We start from the raw sequence: 22,660 nt of genomic DNA, 5'->3' as shown, positions 1-22,660 counted from the left end.
TAGGTCTAATATGAGAAAACATCCAAGCTGCCAACTGCCTTCCAAGTCAGCTAGCCATGGAGCGTAGACAAAACAACCAGCACGTATCATGATCACGACAACAGGTCTATTGCAATGGCCTCGACAAACGCATTCCGAGACAATATATATAACGCGGGATATATATAAGTGTAATACAAAGCACGTCCAAGTGGGTATTCCCTCAGAAAGTATCCAGGTGTAATCCTCAATGTCTCCCTAACCTCTCCTCGTCATCCTCGGTCAATTCATAGGCGGGTCGATAGGTCTCCTGGCCGCCTGTTGAACTGCCCCCGTTATCCACTCGGAGTTTGGGATTCGGATGGGTATCATTGGTGCCTCCTAGGCTGGTATAGCCTTGATCGTAGAGCGAGCAGTATGGAATGCCCAGGTGGCGGATGAAAGCCCAGATCTCGGCGTAGTGCCAGTCGATGACCGGGTGGATGCGGACAAAATCGGGCCAGCCGTGGTCGGTCGGGTCGAAATGCGTCAGCTTGGCGCCGTGCGGGTCCGTCCGGCGCGTTCCCACGAAGATGGCCTTGATGGTCGGGTTGAGAGCGAGATAGGACTCGAACGCGGACCGCAGGGTCGTCCGGGGAGGGTCGGTTGTGTACCTCGTCAACGAAAGGCGGTATTGGCGGGAGGAGGAGCGGACAAAGTCCTCGACGGAGGGGAAGGGATGCGGCGGCAGGGCATAGATGGCGGGGATCGTGGAGATGGCCTCCTTGTCAGCAGCAGGTAAAGGATGCAGACTGGCCAGGAACAGGATCAACAGCACCAGGCAATCCTTGCCGCCATTGTACGACAGGGACAGTTCGCGCAGCGAGTATCGTGACAGCGCCGTCTGGATCACCGAGAGCGAGATTCGGGTCTGGTTCTGCACGCGGGCGAGGAGGGAGTCTGGGGGGAAGGATTCGGACAGGAAGGTGTGCACGCGACGGTGGAGGTCGGCCACGACGACACGCAGGGGAGGGACGGAGGGGTCGCTGTCGCCGGACGATACGGGCGGGAGTTGATCTGGTTGTTGCTCTTCTCCGATCCTGGCGCTTTGCTCGTTCAGCTGCTCTGTTTTTGTTGTCGTTGTCGTTGTTGTCGTCGTCGTCGTCGTCGTCGTTGTAGACGAGGGTGTGATGCCGTTGGCAGGCCCCGCAGCGACGGGATGCGCCGCCAAAGAAGGAGAGTCAGTCATGACGGAAGACGACAGTCGAAGTCATCCATAGGAGCGGAATCTGGAGAGAGAGAGAGAGGAGAAAAGAGGAGCGAGGAGTGAGGAGAATGAGGAGAAGGAGAAGGGAGGAGGAATGGCAATGAGGGGGAACCTGATGATTCCCGAGGACGGAGAGAGTGTCAAGATAATACCTAGGATTGATTCCTGACAAGGTGCTAGGTATGTAATAGCAGTAATATTAATTAATTAATCAATTAGGCGTGAAATGAATCAATCAGGTCCGTGTCGTCCCATGCTCCCGTGACGAGGACTGATCATGAAGTATTCGAATGTCGAACAGCTATCCCAGCTATTACCCACTTTAACAAACTGTTAACAGTACGGAGCACGCCTTTCCCCGCTGTTGGAAGTCCGGAGGCCGGAATGCGCCCAAGTTCCAACCCACCGCAACCAGCAGCCGCAGCGGGGAAAAGAAAAAAGTCCCAGTGGAGTTAACTAGTCCTCAATTAAGCAGCTAAGTGCGAACCATTCATTTGCTATTATTGATGATATGCTATTATTGTCTATCTGTACATGCATTCAGCTAGCTTATTGACGTGAATGACATCAATCAATGCAGGTGATTGAACCTTCCGGACAAGCAGTGAGCCCCGCCTGACACGTGAAGGCCGACGCGATCGAGATCGAGACCGAGAACTGTCCCTGCTTGTTCTTTTGAATCTGGTCTATACAATTGATGATAATTGAATGGGAGAGGTCTGGAGGAGAGCTATATAGCTAGAATGTAAGCTATACACAGCTTGTGTTTCTTTGAGATATTCTGCCTGCTACGTCTAGCTGATTGTTGTTCATTTAGAAATGCTCTCTAATTAAGCTATTGCAATATATTATACAGCCCGTGATTATCCTTTCCCTTCCCAGGACGCCTTGGTTGATGAGATAGATTATTATAGAAAAGTGAAAGAACAAACCCGTCGCCTGAAGTGACTCGTAAGGTAAGAAAGAAAATGGGTATCGTCAACCGAGGACCTTCATCTTTTTCTTCTTCTTCTCCCCTTCGCCTTTATCCTTCTTGATTCCCTTCTGCCATGCCCGCCAGCTTTCGATTCGCTCCTCTCGCGTCTCTTCCCACGCTTTCTCCGCCTCGCGCTTGCGCTTGCGCGCTTCCATCTCCTCTTCCTCCTTCCGCTTCTCGCGGCCTTCCTCCTGCATCTTCGCCCTCATCTGGCGCCGTCGACGCGCCTCCTCTTGGAGCAGCACCTCGACCGTCTTCTGCCGCCATTCCGCCTTGAACTCCTCCGTCTTGAGCTCCGGCGAGTCGAGCGTGTACTTGTGCTCCCGGATCAGAAGCCGTCGGGCGTCCGCGATGCATTCGTCCAGGTGCGTGCGGGCCTTCTCATCCATCAAGGTATCGTGTGCCTTTCGGAGCCGGTCAAAGGCATCCGGCGCCAGGGGATTTCGGGTCTTGTCCGGGTGGATCAGGAGCGATTTCTTGCGGTACTGAAGCTTGATGTCCGATTCAGGCACACCCGGCTGGAGGTCGAGAACGGCGTAGCTTGTTTTTTTTATCTTGTTAGCAAGATGTAGAAAAGTAGATAGACAACAAACTTACGCATCCAGCGGGAATGCCTTTCGGATTCGGTCTATCTCAGCATCCTGCAGTGGTCGCGTGTCAGCAGGCCGTAACGGAATGAGTGGCGACGACAGTTACAGTAGTCTACCTACCTTGGCGAACTCCGACGCTTCCTTCTCAAGTGCGTCGAGGGCATCCTTCTCGTCGTCGGCCATCTTCACAGACGCTGCTGGTCGTGGAGAAGACGCAAATCCCTAGGTGTCCAAGGCAGACTGAGGAGTGGGGATTCGTCTCGTGTCGGTCGCTCTGATTGTCGCGATAACCCAAATCAGTTCCGCCGCGAGTTTCTTATCGCAACGCTGACTAAGCAATCGGCAGAAAAAAAAAGTCAACACAGTAAATCTATCTCCAACTGTCTGGAGGCATCGCATGTGAATTCCCTATCGCTTTCTCGCCCATGGCTCCTGCACAGAGTGCTCGCCAGGGCCGGCAGGCTCGGAAGCCTGTCCTCAACGCCCGGAAGCTCAAACGAAAAAGGAACGAAGAACAGCTGGCCTCGCTCGGTCAGCGTGTGGAGGAGCTCGATCCCAAGGCTCAACTCGAATCGTTCTCCGAACTCCCTCTTTCTGAACCCACTGCCAACGGCCTGGCGGCTTCTCATTATAAGACGATGACTGATATCCAAGCTCGTGCCATTCCCTTTGCTCTCAAAGGAGCCGACATTCTGGGAGCTGCGAAGACGGGCAGCGGAAAGACGTTGGCGTTCCTGATCCCGGTTCTCGAAAACTTGTACCGCAAGCAATGGACTGAATACGACGGCTTGGGGGCACTGATTATCTCTCCGACGCGCGAATTGGCCATCCAGATCTTCGAGGTCCTGCGGAAGATTGGCCGATACCACACGTTTTCCGCCGGTTTGGTCATCGGCGGTAAGAGTCTGAAGGAAGAGCAGGAACGCCTCGCGAGGATGAACATTCTCGTCTGTACCCCGGGACGGATGCTGCAGCATCTGGATCAGACCGCCGAGCTCGACGTGTACAATCTACAGATGTTGGTGCTGGACGAGGCAGATCGCATCATGGACATGGGTTTCCAACAGACGGTGGATGCGATCATTGAGCACCTACCGAAAGAACGCCAGACGCTGCTTTTTAGCGCAACTCAAACCAAGAGAGTTTCCGATCTGGCGCGGTTGAGTCTCCAGGATCCGGAATACGTTGCCGTTCACGAATCCGCCGAAACTTCGACGCCCACGACGCTTCAGCAGCACTACGTGGTGACCCCGCTCCCTGAGAAACTCAATACTTTGTGGAGTTTTATCCGGAGCAACCTGAAGGCCAAGACGCTGGTGTTCTTGTCTTCCGGGAAACAGGTTCGGTACGTATACGAGTCGTTCCGGCACCTGCAACCCGGTGTTCCATTGCTCCATCTACATGGCCGGCAGAAGCAGGGTGGACGGCTGGACATCACCACCCGATTCTCCCGAGCGAAGTACGCAGTCCTGTTTGCGACAGACGTTGCGGCACGCGGCTTGGACTTTCCCGCTGTGGACTGGGTCATCCAGCTGGACTGCCCTGAAGACGCTGATACCTACATTCATCGAGTGGGAAGGACGGCTCGATATGAGCGGAATGGACGGGCTGTCCTCTTCCTGGACCCGACTGAGGAGGAGGCGATGCTGAAACGGCTTGCACAGAAGAAGGTTCCGATCGAACGGATCAATGTGAAAGCCAAGAAAAAGCAGAGCATCAAGGATCAATTGCAGAATATGTGCTTCAAGGACCCGGAACTGAAATATCTGGGCCAGAAGGCGTTCATCTCCTACGTCAAATCGATCTATCTTCAGAAGGACAAAGAAGTCTTCAAACTCAAAGAGCTGCCGTTGGAGGAGTTTGCAGCCAGCCTGGGACTTCCAGGAGCGCCTCGTATCAAATTCATCAAGGGAGAGGACAGCAAAGCCCAAAAGAACCAGCCCCGGGCTCTGCAAAAGCTATTGAACGAAGAGGAGTCTGGTGAGGAGAACGGCGAGAAGAAGGCCAAGAAGAACGGAGAGGTCAGAACGAAGTATGACCGCATGTTCGAGAGACGCAACCAGGACGTGTTGGCGGATCATTACTCGAAGCTTATCAACGACGATGGAACGGCGATAGCAACTGGCCAAGCCAATGGCGACACCCAGGACGCAGACGCAGACGACGAGTTCCTCTCGGTGAAGCGTCGGTACGAAGCCGGCGACGAAGGTCTCGATGACGGCCTCTCGGAAGCTTCAAGTGTGAGGAAGGATGTTAAGGTGGTCCACATCGACGGCAAGGAGCCGCTGGTCATCGACTCGAAGCGCCGCGAGAAGCTACTCAAGTCGAAGAAGAAGTTGCTCAAATACAAGAGCAAGGGGACCAAGCTGATCTACGACGAAGAGGGCAATCCCCACCAGGTCTACGAGTTGGAAGACGAAGAGAAATTCAAGGCGCAGGGTGACGCCAAGGAACAGAGGGCCAAGTTCTTGGAGGCCGAGGCCGAGAAGACGAGACTGGCCGATATCACGGATAAGGAGATCGCGAGACAGAAGCGGAGAGAGAAGAAGGAGAAGCGGAAGGCCCGCGAGAGGGCGCTGCGGGAGCAGCAAGCTGGCCCGACTGCTGTCCTGGCTCCCTACGAGGAGGAAGACGAAGGCGATGTCGAAGGCGATGTCGACATGGCGAGTGTCTCGGAGCATGACGAAGAATATGAAGAGAATGAAGAAGAAGAGACCCGTCCAGCGAAGAGACAGAGAATGTCGTCCGAGGACGACGCTTCTTCAGAAGAAGAAGAGGAAGAAGAAAAAGAAAAAGAAAAAGAGAGCAAGAAACGCCCCGCGAAGCGTTCCAAACGCACTCACAAGGAAGGCCCGGCTCCCGGAGAACCGGTGGAAGTCAATACGCTGGAGGATCTGGAGGCGCTGGCGACTGGGTTGCTGGAGTGATCTTATTTCTTTTCCTTCTTTTCCTTATATTTTTACTTATTACATACGTTGTTCATACCATGCTGCGCGGTTATTCCCTACATACACTGCATTTCTTGGAGTCCCGGGCCGGTTAAAAAAAGTTGATATGATATTACTTTGGGGAAATCCTGTAAGGTTGTGTTGTGATCATCATGCTGTATGTCCTGTATGTACGTACGTATAGTATATGCATGCATATATTATATTAACAACTTCTTTCAGCTCTCTGCGAAGCATTTTGAGTCTTTCCTCCCTTTCTTTTTCCATTTTAGGTACCCACTTGCAGAAGACCTAAGAAGAGAGTAGAGTGAGCTATTCACTATGCAGGGGTATTCACTAAGCAGGGGTAAGCATATAGATACTATATATAAGCCCAGATAATAAAATGTAGGGGTAGTTAAGGGGAGGGAGGGGGTCAACTTTGCAGACTGTTATATCATATATATGCCGCCGATCTCTCCAGCAAATCCAACGCCGCATCCATCCGTTCCCCCGAATAGCTGACTCCCCATACTCGGGACTGCGTCGCCCATTTCCGGTGCATCAAAGTGAACGATCGGCCCTGGCAGAAGCCCAGGGCCGGAAATATCACATACCTGTCGGTCTTCCTGCGGCCATTCGGCGTGGTTGTACAGCCAGATGCTGTCTAGTAAGGGACAGTTGCACCGCAAGGCGCGAAGGACTGCAACCCAGGTTCCGCCTGAGTAGATGGTGGCGAACCGGAACAACACACTGCGGAGGCTCTCGCCGAGTCGGAGGATCAAGCGCAGGATCGTGGCCTCTGTAAAGCGGAACCCATACAGTCGGAGCTCTTGCAATCGAGGCAGTGCCTCGGCGGACGACAGACGGTCGATGAAGTCCGTCGACAGATCCACGTAGTCTAGATTCAGGCCCAGCTTCTGCAGCCGCGGAGCATGCAGGATCAGCTCCATCAGCCAGTCGAAGATGTCCAACGAGACTGACTGCTCCAGCGTGAGGGCTTGCAGATGGGCCCATGCTGCCCGGAACTCGGGCGTGCGACTCTGCTCAAAGCACAGCCGATCCGTCGTCACTCGACGATTGCCAGGCCCGGTTCCTCGGCGGAGATACTCGAGATGGAACGACTGGATGGGCAAGCCTGTGTCGCTGACGATGGCAAAGAGAACGGTAACCACGTCCGTCGGCCAGAGGGTCTCGAAGTCCAGCATGTGTTCCCAATAGTGGCTGTACACATGAAAGGAGCGGCAGTTCACCAGCTTGTGCAGCAGGAGATCTCGCAGCGTCTGGACGGCAGGGACTTGCAGCAGGGCTGATAATAATAGATGGCCGGAGGAGGGATGTCGATGCCAGACGAATCCGCGCCCGATATCCGTCCTTCCGTGGAAGAGCAGCGTTCGGACCTGCGTGCGGAGACGCTCATTTGCGGCGAGGGCTTCGAGCTCTCGCAGACTCTCGCGGGACAGGTCTGTCCGGACGGTGGCCAGACACGTGCGGCTGAAGTAGGGGAAGGTGGTGTCGTAGAAGGCTCGACAGACAAGGCGGAAGGAGAAGAGATCAGCTGGCTCCAGCAGACGGGCGATCAGTTCGATCAGCTCGGCGCTCAGCTTGCCAAAGGCAGGCATGTTTCATTGGAGGTCGATCCGTCGATGTACTGCACAGTATATATAGGATCAGGTTGATTGGAACCGAAGTCAAGCCGGCAGCAAGACATTGGTTCGCAGGAATTGGTGCTTCCTCTCAAGCTCTTTCAGAAAAGGAACACAGCTAACACAGCTGTTTAAACAGCAGCGGTGTTGTTGGTTGTTGGTTCTTGGGGCTGAATCAGCCGGGTGAAGGACGGCCAGGCCGATAGTGGAAGAGCCATCACCGTGTCGAGAAAGATCGAGATCCTCTATGCAAGCAGCGTGCTTGTCCTCCTGGTAAGTTTACGATCGAGACAGGTCGAACCTTTTGCCATGAGCAGTTTCTACATGCATGTAACTACTACTAGTACTAGATTAAGAAAGACCTCTACGGTCTACCTCCTTCACTATTATATTATAATACTGGGTCCTAGACTCCTCCTCTCAGGGCAAAAAAAAGAGAAAGAAACAGAGCCCAGAATGACAGCTGTCATACCGCCCAGCACCTGGATGTATTTCTGCTGGATTTATTATTATTGCCATTCCTGGAGAGAGAGAGATTTGGTCTAAATAATACCCGTCTTGGCAACGTCTAACGTCTCGGAGATCTCCGTCTTACTCGTACTAGAGCACCTAAGATTGTGACAAAATAAAATGTCGTTCATCAATGTCAATACAAATTAATTGTAGGAACTTCGTCAGTCGATGATCAATGACAGAAAGAAGGAATGAATGGATCGCCATTATCAATATAAAAAAAAATCAATACTATAATATTACAGTAGAAAGTCTGTCTGGAAGAGCTCTCGATTTTTTGCAAAGACCTTCTTGACCCCCATATCATATATGGTATATTCCGTATGGGGGCTTTCTTGGCCCCAGAACGTGACGTATACGGTAAACCCAATCCGGAAGGACAGACAGCACGGAGTACGGAGTAAGTAATGGAAGTTTTGCGGAGCAAGAAAAAGAATAAAAAAACCCCTTTCTCTTTCTCTTTCCCATTCCCATTCCTATTCCTATTTAAAATAAAATAAAATGTTCTTACCTAATAAATAAATACATAACAAGATTTAACTAATAACAATTTTCTTTTTTTTCTTTTACTCCGTATGACCAAGCTGGAAAAAAAGGTTAAAAAGTTAACACGCCAAGCCAAGCACGCAATCGCTGCTAAGCTAGCCTCATCGTCTAGACGGACTAATCATGTTTCAACTTGAAATGTTTTAAGTTACATCCAAGGTCAGACTTGTGAAGCTCTGTCTGAGTCCTGACAGATGAGAGATTTTCTATGGCTTCGAGAAACTTTTTTTTTCTTTTAACTTCAGGTACTTAGTAAAGTGACAGCTTGTCATGTATAGTTAGTTAGGAGTAATAAATAATATAATATAATAGTGATGGTATGACAGGATTGATCTTTTTTTTCTTCCTCCCTTGCTTTGTTTCTTCTTGATTTTTTTTTCCCTTTATTTCTGATCTGCAACACTGTTCCAGAGTTTCTTGATCTAATATCTAATTGATTATTTCTGCCTGCCTACCTGTCTGCTGTGGGGATCCCGCGATCAAGCGCTTATCCACGGTCCTCGTGCTGCAGCTGCATGCAGGTCAGGTCTATTACGACAATACGCAATTGTTTGGATTCCAAGGAACTCAGAGCTGCGATAACATCTCTTCTACGCTTGCAGATTGGGTAGACGTGGAGAGATCGAGATCGAGATCGATTTGTTCAGCATTTCTGCAGCTTCTATCAGCTTTCCAGGATCCTTCCTCTGCAGACTTTGATCTACTAGATTGTATTCGTGGATGGATGTAGTCTGTTGTTCGTGACTAAGGATAGGAAAGACTGGATCGCATAAAGGATTTCTTCTGAATTGAATTCTCATCCACTGGAAACTGCCGAACGAGCAACACATCATGGCAGACGACGTTGAAAAGCATCCAGCAGAAGAAAAGAAGCAGGCTTATGCCCCCGCCATTGTCGACGACGATGGAAGCCCCCGCGTCGTGGTCGCGGACAAGCTGGCCCGCAGACTGTCCGCTCGTCAGGTCCAGATGATCGCCATCGGAGGCACCATTGGCACAGGCCTATTCCTCGGCACGGGCAAGTCGCTGGCCACCGGAGGGCCGGCTTCGATGCTCATCTCTTACGCCATTGTTGGCGCCATTGTCTTCGTCACCATGCTCTCCCTCGGCGAGATGGCGGCGTTTATCCCTGTGGCCGGGTCGTTTTGTACCTTTGCTGGGTGAGTAGCTTCAACTGGAAGTATCAGTCAGCACTGCTAATCGACGCATCTAGTCGCTTTGTCGATGACGCGTTTGGCTTCGCTTTGACCTGGAATTACTGGTTCAACGACGCTGTTTCTACAGCCTCCGATCTGATTGCCCTTCAGCTGCTTCTGCAGTACTGGACAGACAACTTCCCCGGCTGGGCCATCAGTCTCATTTTCCTGTTTTTCGTGATTGCATTGAACCTTGTTTCCGTCAGAGCCTACGGCGAGGTAGGCACATTTGCTTGCTGCTTTTGATATTTCCTGCTGGGTGCTGACCACGTTTAGATGGAGTACTGGCTCAGTTTCTTGAAAGTCGTCACTATAGTGGTGAGTCCTACCTGATGCAAGGTGCGGCTGGCCAATTGACACTGACTTGACTAGATATTCATTATTCTCGGCATAGCCGTCAACTGCGGTGGCAACATAAGCCATCAGTATCTCGGCGCCAAGTACTGGTACATTGGCGATGCTCCATTCGTTGGTGGCATCGGTGGATTTGCGTCCGTCTTTGTTACCGCTTCTTTCGCATAGTACGTTCCATCAGTCCAAACTTGTGATAATGAAGATCTCTGACGTTATTTGCAGTGGAGGTACCGAGTCCATTGCCGTGACCGCCGGAGAGACCAAGAATCCGTCCAAGAATCTCCCCCGCGTGGTGCGGAATGTCTTCTGGCGGATTTTGATGTTTTATATCCTATCGATCCTCATCATCGGTCTGAACGTGCCCTATACCTATCCCGGTCTCGCCAGCAAGGATAGCCGCACCAGCCCCTTCACGATCGTCTTCCAGGAGGCCGGCAGCGCTGTGGCGGGCAGTTTCATCAACGCGGTCGTCATGACAAGCGTCATCTCCGCGAGCAACCACGCCCTCTTCGCGGGATCGAGGCTGCTGTACGCTCTGGCCGTGGACGGACATGCATCTGCCTTCTTTGGCACTCTCAATCGATTCCAAGTCCCCTGGGTCGCCGTCCTAGCGACCTCAACCATCAGCGGCTTGTGTTTTGGAGCCAGCTACATCGGCGCCGGGCAGCTGTGGACCTGGTTGCAGAAGTAAGTCCTGCTCGATCAGGAATTTTTCTCTTTAAGATACTTACCTGATTGATACAGCATCGTCGGCGTCTCGAACCAACTCTCCTGGATCGCCATCGGATTCGCATCCCTGCGCTTCCGGGCTGCCGTGCGACGGCAAGGCCTCGAGCACCTCCTCCCGTTCAAGAACTGGACATACCCCTACGGACCCATCGCGGCCGTGGTCCTGAACATCGTCCTGGTCCTCGTGCAGGGCTGGTCATCCTTCAGCCCCAGCTTCCAGGCCGTCGACTTTGTCAGCTACTACATCGAGCTGCCCGTCATGCTGGTCATGTTCCTGGCGTGGAAGCTCGTCAAGCGCACGCGCTTTGTGCGTCTCGACGAGATGGATCTCGTTTCGGACCGGTTCGATGGCGGATTCAGCGCTGAGGAACGCGCTGAGGCGCTGGAGATTGCCCGTCGTAGTCCGTTCGCCAGGGGGCAAGGGTGGAAGGAGAGAGTGGGTGCTCTTGGGACGTGGTTGTTTTTCTAACATGACTTGAGAGTTATATAATACCCATACTATACCCTTTATACAAATACCAGTCATGGCATGTATTTGTTTAATACAGACAGGGGAACCTGTTCGAAGAGAAGGAAGGGTTCAGAGGACTGCATACGTGTTAGTGTAGTATACCCATTCTTCATTCATATACTTGCTTCAACTTTCAATCGTACCAGATTCAGACCAGACCAGACCAGGTCAAGCCTGGACAGAAGTTACCTCGGAGTTCGTACGATTATGTGCGTCAGTCTGGAGGTCCGCCATACTCAGTGGAGTCTTCTTTGTCCACTCTGTATATCCTGGCAATGACCACGAATTCAATCAACTACGGCACGCCGATTCTGTGTCCGTGGTAATCGCAACATGTCCTATATTGTCGCAGGGACGCTGAACTTTGTGAACTGTTACAGACTTGATGGTCAGTCCATTTAGCAAGTTGCAGCTCACCTCGTTCAAGAAAGTAGTGTTATGTCCTGTTTACCGCATTGGTCTGGTCTATTGTTGCTCTAAGTCGCCCCTAGACCTCCTGACAATGGTACGAATCCTTCAGACATCCTTTCGTAGAAATCCCTTGACTGGGAGCAGTATCCGTCATCAGCTGACATCACCAGTCTTGCGTCGTTGACAGCCATTACTTGAAAACATTACATACTCGGTTCCGATGGGCGATCCGGAGTGTCGTGAAGTCCCAACTGGCCATCATCTGTGCAGCGCCTGCTGAAACCAATCTGTTCCGGCTGTTTCCTGTCTGCTCGTTTGAACTCGTTTGAGCATCGCGAAGAGGCAAGCAGCCATCTACCCGATGAACCGTCTCGATCGTGGACGACCCGTGAAGGAGATATATCTTGTGGCAGCGCTGACAGAAAAATCGTATAAAACACGACAATATAGTCGTCTGTCAACCACGTCACATGTAGAGACGGACCAGCAGCATCTCCCTCGCCAATATTACCCTAAATTTGGACGTATGTCATCACTGATAGGAATACAAATCTTTCAAAAAATAAGTAGATACAAGAGACCTGTAAACCAACGTTCAAAGGCGAATATCGCTCAAACGTGGAGGGAGAGGAAGAATGAGAAGTCTATCATCTAGTCAGACGGGGGTAAAAAGCAAATCAAAAATTGCATATATATATATATAACCACGCACGGCAAAAAGCACATACAAGCAGCTAACGCAAGCAGACAAAGAAATATCAAAAGTTATCACCACTTTTGAATAATATATAATAAGTGTAATAATGTACAGCACAGCCAGCACAGTGAACATACTTGGACACGAAATAAAAAGGGGGAAAAATATCACCGAAAACAAATAATGAACAAACAAGATCAAGAAAGTATGGGACTCCGAATATTTCTTGCCGTCGAACAGAAACAAGAAGGGAATCACCAAACCAACGCACGTTGAATGCCAGTCAGTCAGTCAATCAATTGCGCGCACACACCATTCATCTAATCTCATCATTCCATCATTCCATCAAGCAAGAAAAAAAAAATCTCCTCCCAAAGTCCATGCAATCGAAAGAAAGTAAGCCTGTCACGACAATGAATATATGTCTAAGAAAGAAGCACTTGAAAAATAGGGTGGATAGATGATGTCCAGTACAAAAGGAGAATGTACATCATGACCGCGATATCAAAATGGGGAAAGGGGACAAAAAAGGGGGGTGGGATAAATGAAAGAAAAAAGAGATGAAAAGAAAAGAAAAGAAAAGAAAAAGGCGGAGTATCGAGTTAATCCATCCAGCATGGTTGTAGTAATCCCAATCAAGGATGCAAATCGAGTAGCAATCCCTGAGGGATTTGTCCGAAAAGTTTGCGAAAGCCAACGACAAGCGAGTCCAGGACAAGATACAGCCCTCGTTTTGTGCGTAATAACGTCGAAGGCTGTACCGGGTTGTATTATTTATTATCGTGGCCCAAGATATGGAGCCTAGATATTATATCCAGGAGGAATTCCGGCCTCCTTCAGACCGAGTATATCAATAAACGCATTTTATCCAGCATTCATATCAGTCGTTCACTATGTCGTCCAACGCCATGCGTCGCCGCTTGGTCGGTTGCCGACTATCCTCACCCTCGTCACCCTCGTCTCTCCTGCGGCGCTCTGGTCTCGCTGCACTCTGCTCCGGGCTCTCCTGTGCTTGGGAGACTGGTCGATCATGTTCAATGACCAGGCTCGTGGGCCGGGAGGCAGAGGGGAAAGGAGATCGCAATTCAGGCTGGCTAGTCAATGGCTCCAACAAGGAACGCGGAGACTCTAGAAGACGAGGTTGCGATTGAGGCTCTTGAGCCTGCGTCCTTTCGCCCGTAAACGTTGTTGGGTAAGGATAGGAGCCACTCCTCCGATGGGTCGGCGGGCTCTGTCCAAATGATCTCGTAGAAGGTAGGATCGGCGGCAATCGAAGACCGGGCTCGGGATACGGATCGTGCGATTCTCTCGAAGTCGCTGTTCTCTCTGCTGGTCGAGTTGGAGTTTGAGGACTTTCCATAAGGGGTGTCAGCGCCAGGGGAAATGGCTGCTGGTACTGCTGCGGAGAAATCGTCGGTGGAGTGACCACGTGCGGACGATCACTATATGACAGAATGGGCCGAAACTCGGAAACACCAGCGGGCGGGGAAATTGCAGATCCAGGAGACGTTATAAACGGAGTTGGCGGATTTGTTCCTGCCGATGAAGGCAAAGACACGGGTGAGGAGAACGGTCTTTGACCACGAGCTCCTGGTATCATGATCGACGACGGCCCGGACATTTGGGGAGAAGGATATGTAGTCCATCTCCGGGCATGAGCCACCACCGGATCCATCCCAACGCTCGCAGTTCCCGCTCCATACTCTCCAGCTCGCGGGAACTGAAGGTCTGTAATCGGTCGAATTTCACGAGAAGACGTTCGCGAGTGACCATGGGGCCGGCTGGATGGAGTTGTCTGTAACGACTCTCTTGATGCGGCTGAGCTTTCAACTGCTGTGTACGGTCTTAACGGAGCTTCTTCCGCCTTTAGAGGCGGCCGGCCTCGCTTTTTATGTGTGACGTCCACGCAGGTTGCCTCGAAAGAACATTAATATATATGATTTTCACATCGAGAATCAGCAAGAAGTTCTAAGACTTACAGTTTTACCTGCCAGCACACATCTTCGGCAGGGTCTCGATGAATCACAGCCCAGGTGTTTCCGCTTACAGTTCACACACGCAGAAGCGACATGCGCCTTGGCGCGTCTCGTTGATCGCGGTGGAAGCGTTCTCGCCGTCGTGCTTGGGGCCGCCGACTGAAGGTGTGTTGTTTCCGTCGAGGCGGCCGGAGTTCCACCGGCCAAACTGGAGGGCTGAGCCGGGGCTTGATGCCCATGTACCACGTCTCGAGGAAAAACACTCTGTGTTTGCGTCGTCCTCACGTGTTGTGCTCCCGGTGATCTCGAAACGGGAGCTGTCGGAGAGACGATTGGACCAACGGCTTCATTCGTAGTCGTTACCTCCGAACCCCGAGAGGCTTGCTGCTGGATGTTTCGCGCACTTTCAGTCGGGTTGTCTGTAGGAAGGGGACCAGACATAAGGAAAGAAGGTTGAGAAGTCCGAAGGCCGGACTTGAGGCCGGCGGTGGACGGCCGCAGATGGATGGAAACCCGCCCAGGGTCGAGGTCGAATCTAGGCTGCCTGAAATGCGTATTGGACAACCAGGGAGCGGGGAGAAGTAGAGATTGCATTGGGAAGATCCAATATTCTGATGAAGGCTCTCTCCTGGCTCAAAGAGTCTCGATGCGGATGGCATAGCACTGCTATGCTGTTTAGACAACTGGATAATTGGGCAGCATGTCTGAACAACGGGAGCTCGACATTCAGATTCGGTTATATTAAGAGTCGGGGTTAACTCGAGGTTCGATCTTGCAGCCGGTATCGGTTGACGGGCCCCTCCTTCAACGCAAGCGCATATAACCTTTCTTTTCTTTTTCGCCTGTTCACCTTGGCTGTCAGTATCAGTCCAGTAATTACCAAGAGCTTGGGATCTGCAGGACCTCAACCGGCAACCGGGATACCGCAGGGTCGTAGCCGTTGCTGCCGCTGGATATGCTGCAGCAACCATCCACTTTGTAATCGGAGCAGCAAGTCAGATGGAGGTGGAAGGTGTCGTGCATCAGACATCACCAACCGGGGCCTTTTTTTATGATCTTCTGAGCATTAACGTTCCCCGATGATCGACGAGGCGCCTGGAAGGCTAAAGTTTAATGAATGACACGTCGAACAATTATCTTGAAGATGGCGCAGAATGGGGCCAGGTCCAAGATGCTATTTTCCCAAATGGAGAGGATGGTAAAAAAGCAAATGTGATGTGGGCCAATGCAATCAGTTGGTCGCAAATAATGCCATGCCCACAGGTTGGGGGGCATGTCGACGAATCGTGAATTATGTAAAGTAAAAGAGGATTGTACTGGCTTGAAAGGACGTGCCGTCGGAGGTCAACGACGAGCGATACGGTACGGCGTCTTGGGTCACGGCCTCCACCTGCAGGTGATGACAGTGCCTAGGTACCTCTCCCGGGCTTCAGGACGAACCCCGTTTAGGGCCCGAATTTGAGGCTTGCGGTTGCATTATTGTGGCCAGTGCAGACGCAGCCAAAGGTTAGTTTTCTAGATAAACTGCTGCCCTTCTGATCTCCATGACGGCAGATCCACTGGGCTCGGTATAGTGGACCGGGCACAAAGAATGGCCCATGGCGTCGCCCGTCCTCCAGACTGTGTACCCAGATGGACCATGGCAGATCATGGGAGCTGAACTATTGGGCTTATGGCAGCCAGGCGGCGCAAAGGTCTCCCCTTTCTGTCTTTCCCTTTGGAGCTTCTGCTGCAGCCGGCGCCGTGGCTTGCAGTAGCTGGACGATTGGGGATGGGTGCCGCTGTCAGCGAGAACCCCAGAAGGGTTGGTTAATCGATAACCTGGAAGGGTGGAGGGGAGGGGGGTTGAGCTTGGAGCTTCGAGCAGCATCTGCCATTGAGCTGCGCAGTGGAGTTCTCTCTTCGGCGACCCCAGGATGGTGAGTCGGCGCCAATCGGAGCCAGCAGGGCGACCCGCGAGCCTGTGCGGATGGATCGACGTCGCTGCGTTCGCCCCGGCCCCAATAGTCCGAACTAGTCCAATCGTCAGCCTGGCAGGCCCAAGCAGGTATGTGATGCGGCCGCTGGACACATTCCATCTTGGTCTTTTGACGTGCGTGACATCCGGAGAGCCTTCTCTTGTTCTCCGAGCACTGACCAGTGACTACTGCCTACTCTGTCCGGGAGAAGGCACCACCCAGGAGAAAGAGGGAAATATAGCGCGACAGCGCCAGGAAGACGAGAAGACTAAGGTGGACAATAATCCTGACCGTTGGATCGCTCCGTTAGTTGCTCCGTAGGGACCTGGCCTGATGTCAGCTCCGGCCCACAGGAATCAAGGCCCCGTCAATGACTCGGCGCATGGGCGTATTTAACCCCACAATTCCGTTCTTCAAAGCTCGAGCGCGCCTAGGAGGGATGATCATAACAGAGCTCCGATCTTCGTTACGATTGATGGAGAATTTGGTGCACCTGTCTCCTGCTTTCTTGTAGTACCTCAAGGCTTAGGCAAATGCTCTTCAACGCCGAATAGAGCCTACCGACGCTGTCCTAAGCGCACTGTACAGGATAGGTCGATTCACAATTATTAGGCCCTGCTGGCAACCCACAGCTAATAGCTCTCTGCGGTCGATTTGCAGCTGCGGGCATTCTCGGTGTATCTGGACAAGTCGTCTCCACGCAGGTTTGCCTAGGACGCACGAACCACAGCCAGAACAATAGCCGCGCCCTAAGAGCGCGTCGCCAGCGGGTCAAATAATGCGATCTTCGCGGCTGACGATGAGCCGCCACGATGGTAGGGTTTGGAGCGGCAATGCAATATTAATACATGGTGGCCGTAGGACAAAGGTGTGGCACTCTGGCAGGAGCCGGAGGTCGTCGAGTGCAGGGTTGGGCTTCAAGGGCCGGTGGGTCGCATATCCGGATCCCTGATTCCCTGCAGATGGGCCGGGATAGTCGCCAGGGACCGTCACCAAGCTTACCAAGGACAAGGACCCGAGAGAAACTAGCCAACTCCCACGAAACCTTCAACCAACAGGATTGTTCCTCTTGGCAGCCGTTGCAAATTCATGTATTGTGCAGGACAAAGTACATTAACTGTGCGTTGTGATATGAATCGCTGCGAGTCGATTCAATGATCAGAATGGCCTTCCGAGTAATGATAGTTCTAGTTTGCCAAGATGAAAATTGGCCGGGTGATGAATGATGACTCTCTTCCGTTGTCGCAATTCGTGATTCGCCCCAATTTTCAACCATTAATATGCTTCGACCTAAAAGATGACGCTGCGGTTGAACTTCTTAGGTACTCCGTAGTCTTGTCAGCTTCGTGAGCTTAATCTTATCATCACCGCCCCCAAAAGCGAGGAAAGGGCGAAAAATAAAGATAACCAACCCCAGATCCGTTCAGAGCTAGAGCTGGGATCGAGCCGCGGAGATGGATCGGACGACTACTGCGAATAAGTCTCCTCTTTTTTCTTTTTAGCTGTTAGCAGCAGATCGGGTGTTGCTGCACGGCCCCCACAGTCTTTGCTATTCCATCTCGCCCTTTTTGAGATCGAAAGCTACAGCTTTCTCCACCGGATAGAGTACTAAGTTGTAGTGTTGTATAAAATTTCTCCTCTTGGCTCGAGTTCACAATGTCACGCCGACTCGGGCTGACTTCGTTACGGTGGCTGCCGAAGAAGACTCATGGATTCGCACACCTGATTACAGTAATCAAAGTAGATGACAGTCTGGAAACCGTAGGATACCTAACAGTGATCATAAACTAGTTAGCAGACCGCGTGAAATGGGAATAGCTGTTGTGAGCAAGGATTCAAAACCCCAGAAGCTAGCGTGGCCTCTTCTCACTGTCAACGTGAGTCTGTGATGATTACTCCGTATAGTCACTTTAAAGCTGCAAGCACAAGCAATCTGATCCACTCATGAGGCCATTGCTGAATAAACGACGGATCGTTTCAACGCTACTCTGTAAGCGGTTCCAAGGTTGGTGATAGTGGACGGGCGGAAGGAGGAATGAGTCAATAGTGCCACCGCCACCGCCCCAAACAGGAACAAGCCATGAGCAGATGGTGGATGGTTTAGAAGCATCCTGGAGTGGGACATTAGCTGTCACCTGGTCGCCGATGACCAAGGATAGCGGTCAATAATGCAAGTTCTCACAACGTCACGAGTCACGGCGCCAGTTATGCCGACTTCGGCATATTCCTTCTAGCCTCACCAAGAAGACGAAGTACTCCGTACAGCATTCGGACCATCGATCTTGCGCAGATAAAGACGCTCTCGTCCTGCGGAGATCAGTGGGTCGACGATGATTCGCCTCAGTGTCACGGAAAGGTAACACGCAAAGGCGCATACGGAGTCGTGGATTGTTGCATCTTCCTCCGCAGAGATTCGCATCCCAAGAGCACTCAGGAAGATGGTGATATACAAAGAGCCTCTCGATGTTCAGTGGTGATCATTGGCCAGGCTGGCTGAGACCACCTTGCATTATTGGGAAAAGGAGCGGTCAGATGCAACGATCTACGTTGAGTAGGATCTTCGCCGGGTCCACCTGGCGCCTGGACCACCAAAAATTTCGACGTCGATCCTAATGCCTGTCCTGAGCCAATTAAGCCCCGACAGACGGAGCCTAGTAGGATTTAGTAAACGGGAGGATTACGGAGTATGTCTCCCGTAAATCTGCAATCTGTAGATTCGAGATGCAATGACTGACTTCAGGAATTTTTTACTCGAATGACACGAAACTCGTTGCCTGGACCAGGTTGCAGCTATGTCGTCCTTGAAAAAGCGCCGAGAATATGATCCTCAGGAACCGAGATCTCCGGACGGGCCGTCGGAGATCTACCTAGACTGTAAAGTCGAATCTGATGGCAAAGCCCCGATAGGACGGAGGAAACAAGGACAAAGCTCTCTGGCCGTTTCTGTGTCATATGCGGACGAACCAGCCGCTTGAAATTGTTGCCACCTTTCCTTTGTTCAAGGGATTCTCTTGCCACCCTTTCACAGCAACCGAAATGACACGTTGTACTTCGTTCTATCGATAACATTGTACCGAGTACTCCGTAGATATCAGAAATTGTAGGAGAGCAATCATTCGACAATCGATAATCCCCAAAGGCACCAATCATCTTCGAGAAAGTCGAAAGTCGAGATGATTCGTATAGATTATTCGACGGGATTTGCGGAACAAGGGCGTCCGGCTGGTTGTGGAGGGTCATCGAGCAGGCCCACCCGTTCGCGAAGATGTCAGTGCAGCTGCAACCTTGAATCGCCATCGACAGATATGGCAAGACGTGGACATATTGATGCATTGGACCTTGGTACTGGGGTGGGCAAACTGGTGACTATTGAGCTCACTAGCAACGGGCGGAAAACGGATGCTTTGGACGTCAGGCGTCAACCCGTGGAGGCTGGGAGCCTCAGGCTGTCAGCAACAGCAGCCAGGTACAGAGTAGGACTCCGTACTCCGTACTATTTCTGCGCTCTTTTAGCGGGTACAGAGGTGATAAAGGCCGTGAAAGACGTCCCATGAGTGGATAGGATTTGTTTTGCGAGCAAAAAGGATCAAATGATCAAATGGCTCGGCAGTACTCCGTGGATTCGAGGTTGTACGGACGCGTAAGAGCATTCCCTTACCGGAGGGGCGAAACTCACTTGGTCATCTTGCACCTTCGCAGGTTGACTGACTGGTAGTTCCTCCAAGAGAACTGCCACAGCAATGTATCCGTAACTTTTTTATTGCAATGACCTGTCAAGCCTTCTTCCGAGGACTCCTCCGTATTACTTGATTTTCAACACCGACAGACTGGATGCTGCGGAGCACCCGCCTTGCTACCAGTACCGGCAAAAGTTGCTTCTTGCTACACATGCGTGGGATGGAAATCTAGATTGAGCTGTAGTCCGTACCGAGGACGGATAGCGGGCTGCAGACGGCTCCTGGTTCGGAATCACGATCCAGGCCTTTGGCAGGTGATCAGAGTTATCGTCGAATGACAGTAATCGTTATCGCCTCGGTGGAGATGGCAGCTCGCATCGACACATCACACCGTCGATCATGGACAGCCATGGTTCCTTGGCTTTGAGCTAATTGCATTCGTTGGGTCTTGGCGAGGAGCTGGCTACAGAGTACGGAGTACGTCGTCAGCAGAGCCACCCAACAAGCAGTCATTCTTCAGAAAATTCTTACCAGGGAAGCTTTTCTAGCTTAGCGGTGGACGGAAGGAAAAATCATCTTGACAAATGCCGGTGAATCGGCAATAGTGCTGTTCACCGAAGACGAGCGTCTGTCAGCGTGGCGTTCAAGGAGGATTCCTCACGAATAGCCCGGAAGATCCAGTGACCGGGGTCGTCGCGTCGGCCGTAAGCGGTAATTGCCCAGTGCCAACGATTGAAGAAACCGCGCCAATGAACGGTCAACGAGCAAGATCTCGATCGCCGTTCGCGCGCCATCGATGCACGGTGCCGGGGAGGAGAACGTGACGGTGGTGACTATTGAAGCTAATTCGGTTCTATCGAAAAGTCCCGTGCAACCGATCCTGTCGACTTTCCCCGACTAGGCGTCTTCGCTTGCGGGGCTGCACAGCGTCTTGGGTGACAAGCTGACACGCGAGCAGCAAGGCAGAAAATGGGATGAACGATCTGAACGATACCAGAATTATTATATTATCGATATTATGATATATATTATGATTCTCTTGACTTGTGATCAATGGCGTTGCCAAAGAATGTCATCAGGGAGTGCGTCTGTATGGGGAAGTATAACTCCATACCTCGGAGGACGGAGTGCTCCGTCCTCCGTACTTGCTACCATACTTTGAGATTAGCTAGTGGTGCCTTCCCTGTTAGGCCTGAGAATAGTCAATCATTCTTGCCAGATGGTTTTGACGGAGAATTTGATTTTTAACGAGGTTGAACGATGATTATTCCGCCAAAATTTTCCATCCCCAGGAGAAGATAGTTCCAAGGTTGCCTATGGAGTAGTGCGGTCCGTCCTGTTTTTAGGAGCCCGCAAAATTGGTGATCTTACTAATAATTCTCCGGTTGACTATATCAGCGTGAAAGAGGATACGGAGGAAAAGGGGCCAAATAAACCGGACAATTAATTAATTAATTCCTCCCGTCCATGATCCTTCCAATTGACTAATTAATTAACTATTATTACTCCGTACTCCAACACGGATAACTTGGATCATCATCACTATTGATTATGACCCTTGTTATGAGTCTACAGACGAGATTACTACAGACGGGATTTATTTGTAGACTTGGCGCTAGGCTAGCTAGTCAGAACGGAGTATACTTTATTATTTTTTTAATCTCTACAGGTATGATATTATTGGACAACAGAATTATACCGCAGCTTTTTTTTTAAATAGGTAGTTCCGAGCGATTCGCTCGTGGTTGATTAAAGACCTCGCCAAAGATTAGTGGCAGTCCCAAAAATTAGGTAGGTTAGGTTAGGTACCGACCTCCCTAACAACCTCACAACAAGGCTGACGGCTGCGCTGGGCAGGCATGGATGGTCTTGCATACTCCCAATTACACCAATACGGTTTAGTCAAGCTGGGTATTTGGAATTCTACCTGGTAACACCTAGCCCTAGCTACATAGGCAAGGGTAGGCAATGATCATGACAATAGCAATGGCTTGCTTCTTCTGCGGGGTATTCAACTGATCGATTACACGGGATTTCATGGTCACTACTTGTCGCTATGGAAGCAATGCTCTCTATACTCCATACACTGATAGGATAGGAGGATAGGAACATCACAGAACAATACCTTCGAGAGAGACGATGATGCTCAATCTCAACTAATTCTAGAACCCCTCAGTCAACAAGAACAGAAGACGATGGATAGAAAGACCAAAACCGTGAATCTCTTCGCTTCATAGGTGATATCGCATCCACCTATGTAGGACTCCTACCTTATGCACTACTGACAAATACCTCCAACCATCAAGTGCTTGAAACAGATTCCAATTGGTGTACTCTACCTGACCAGTAAAAAATAGAGTGTCATTCTTTTTGCCTCTCTTCTCTCAACCAGAGAAATAATAATCCAATCAGTAAGTCAGCTCATACAGCAGACATAGTCATCTCAATCCTTGATCGTTGACTCCTCTAAACAGGGCATATTCGTCATGCTAAGCTATATGAGATATACGGACCTATGGTTAAACAGGTCTGACTGAATCCAGATAATCCTGAGTTCTCAGTTCTTCAAGCAAATACAACACGACGACAATCTTGATACTTCATGCTTGATTCTTGACTCTTCCCAACCAGCTATGCTCGTTCGACGTAAGATGGTCAGATAGATGCGCAAATTTCCAATTAGCCAAAGGTCAGACTGAATCTAGGATAATTAGCCAAGTTATCACTC

At 51.0% G+C, this 22,660-nt stretch overlaps 6 protein-coding genes across 6 annotated transcripts; 2 read left to right on the top strand and 4 right to left on the bottom strand.

Annotated features, from left to right (window-relative positions):
• Window positions 1-226: 226 nt before the first annotated feature.
• On the bottom strand, window positions 227-1,207 carry T310_6657 (FAD synthetase; the record flags this gene model as incomplete). Its single annotated transcript, XM_013470533.1, has 1 exon — window positions 227-1,207. One exon carries the CDS (start codon window positions 1,205-1,207, stop codon window positions 227-229), a length of 981 nt encoding a protein of 326 aa, XP_013325987.1.
• A 996-nt stretch (window positions 1,208-2,203) lies between these two features.
• T310_6656 (DnaJ domain protein) lies at window positions 2,204-2,974 on the bottom strand (the record flags this gene model as incomplete). The annotated part of the gene is made up of 3 exons (XM_013470532.1): window positions 2,204-2,741; window positions 2,799-2,842; window positions 2,912-2,974. 3 exons carry the CDS (start codon window positions 2,972-2,974, stop codon window positions 2,204-2,206), a joined length of 645 nt encoding a protein of 214 aa, XP_013325986.1.
• Window positions 2,975-3,216: 242 nt separating this feature from the next.
• Window positions 3,217-5,718, top strand: T310_6655 (RNA helicase; the record flags this gene model as incomplete). The annotated part of the gene is made up of 1 exon (XM_013470531.1): window positions 3,217-5,718. The coding sequence occupies one exon, from the start codon at window positions 3,217-3,219 to the stop codon at window positions 5,716-5,718; it is 2,502 nt and encodes an 833-aa protein (XP_013325985.1).
• A 354-nt stretch (window positions 5,719-6,072) lies between these two features.
• Window positions 6,073-7,340, bottom strand: T310_6654 (Uncharacterized protein; the record flags this gene model as incomplete). The annotated part of the gene is made up of 2 exons (XM_013470530.1): window positions 6,073-6,075; window positions 6,336-7,340. 2 exons carry the CDS (start codon window positions 7,338-7,340, stop codon window positions 6,073-6,075), a joined length of 1,008 nt encoding a protein of 335 aa, XP_013325984.1.
• Window positions 7,341-9,254: 1,914 nt separating this feature from the next.
• T310_6653 (Amino acid permease) lies at window positions 9,255-12,140 on the top strand (the record flags this gene model as incomplete). Its single annotated transcript, XM_013470529.1, has 9 exons — window positions 9,255-9,583; window positions 9,637-9,838; window positions 9,896-9,937; window positions 9,992-10,140; window positions 10,196-10,660; window positions 10,718-11,138; window positions 11,360-11,528; window positions 11,594-11,718; window positions 12,075-12,140. 9 exons carry the CDS (start codon window positions 9,255-9,257, stop codon window positions 12,138-12,140), a joined length of 1,968 nt encoding a protein of 655 aa, XP_013325983.1.
• Window positions 12,141-13,201: 1,061 nt separating this feature from the next.
• On the bottom strand, window positions 13,202-14,891 carry T310_6652 (C6 transcription factor; the record flags this gene model as incomplete). The annotated part of the gene is made up of 2 exons (XM_013470528.1): window positions 13,202-14,236; window positions 14,301-14,891. 2 exons carry the CDS (start codon window positions 14,889-14,891, stop codon window positions 13,202-13,204), a joined length of 1,626 nt encoding a protein of 541 aa, XP_013325982.1.
• Between the last annotated feature and the right edge of the window lie 7,769 nt (window positions 14,892-22,660).

The sequence above is a fragment of the Rasamsonia emersonii genome (genome assembly GCF_000968595.1).
Source record: "Rasamsonia emersonii CBS 393.64 chromosome Unknown ctg1118621760433, whole genome shotgun sequence".
NCBI lineage: Eukaryota > Fungi > Ascomycota > Eurotiomycetes > Eurotiales > Trichocomaceae > Rasamsonia > Rasamsonia emersonii.
Note: the sequence above shows the minus strand (reverse complement) of the source record. Positions and strands in the feature narration are given on the sequence as shown.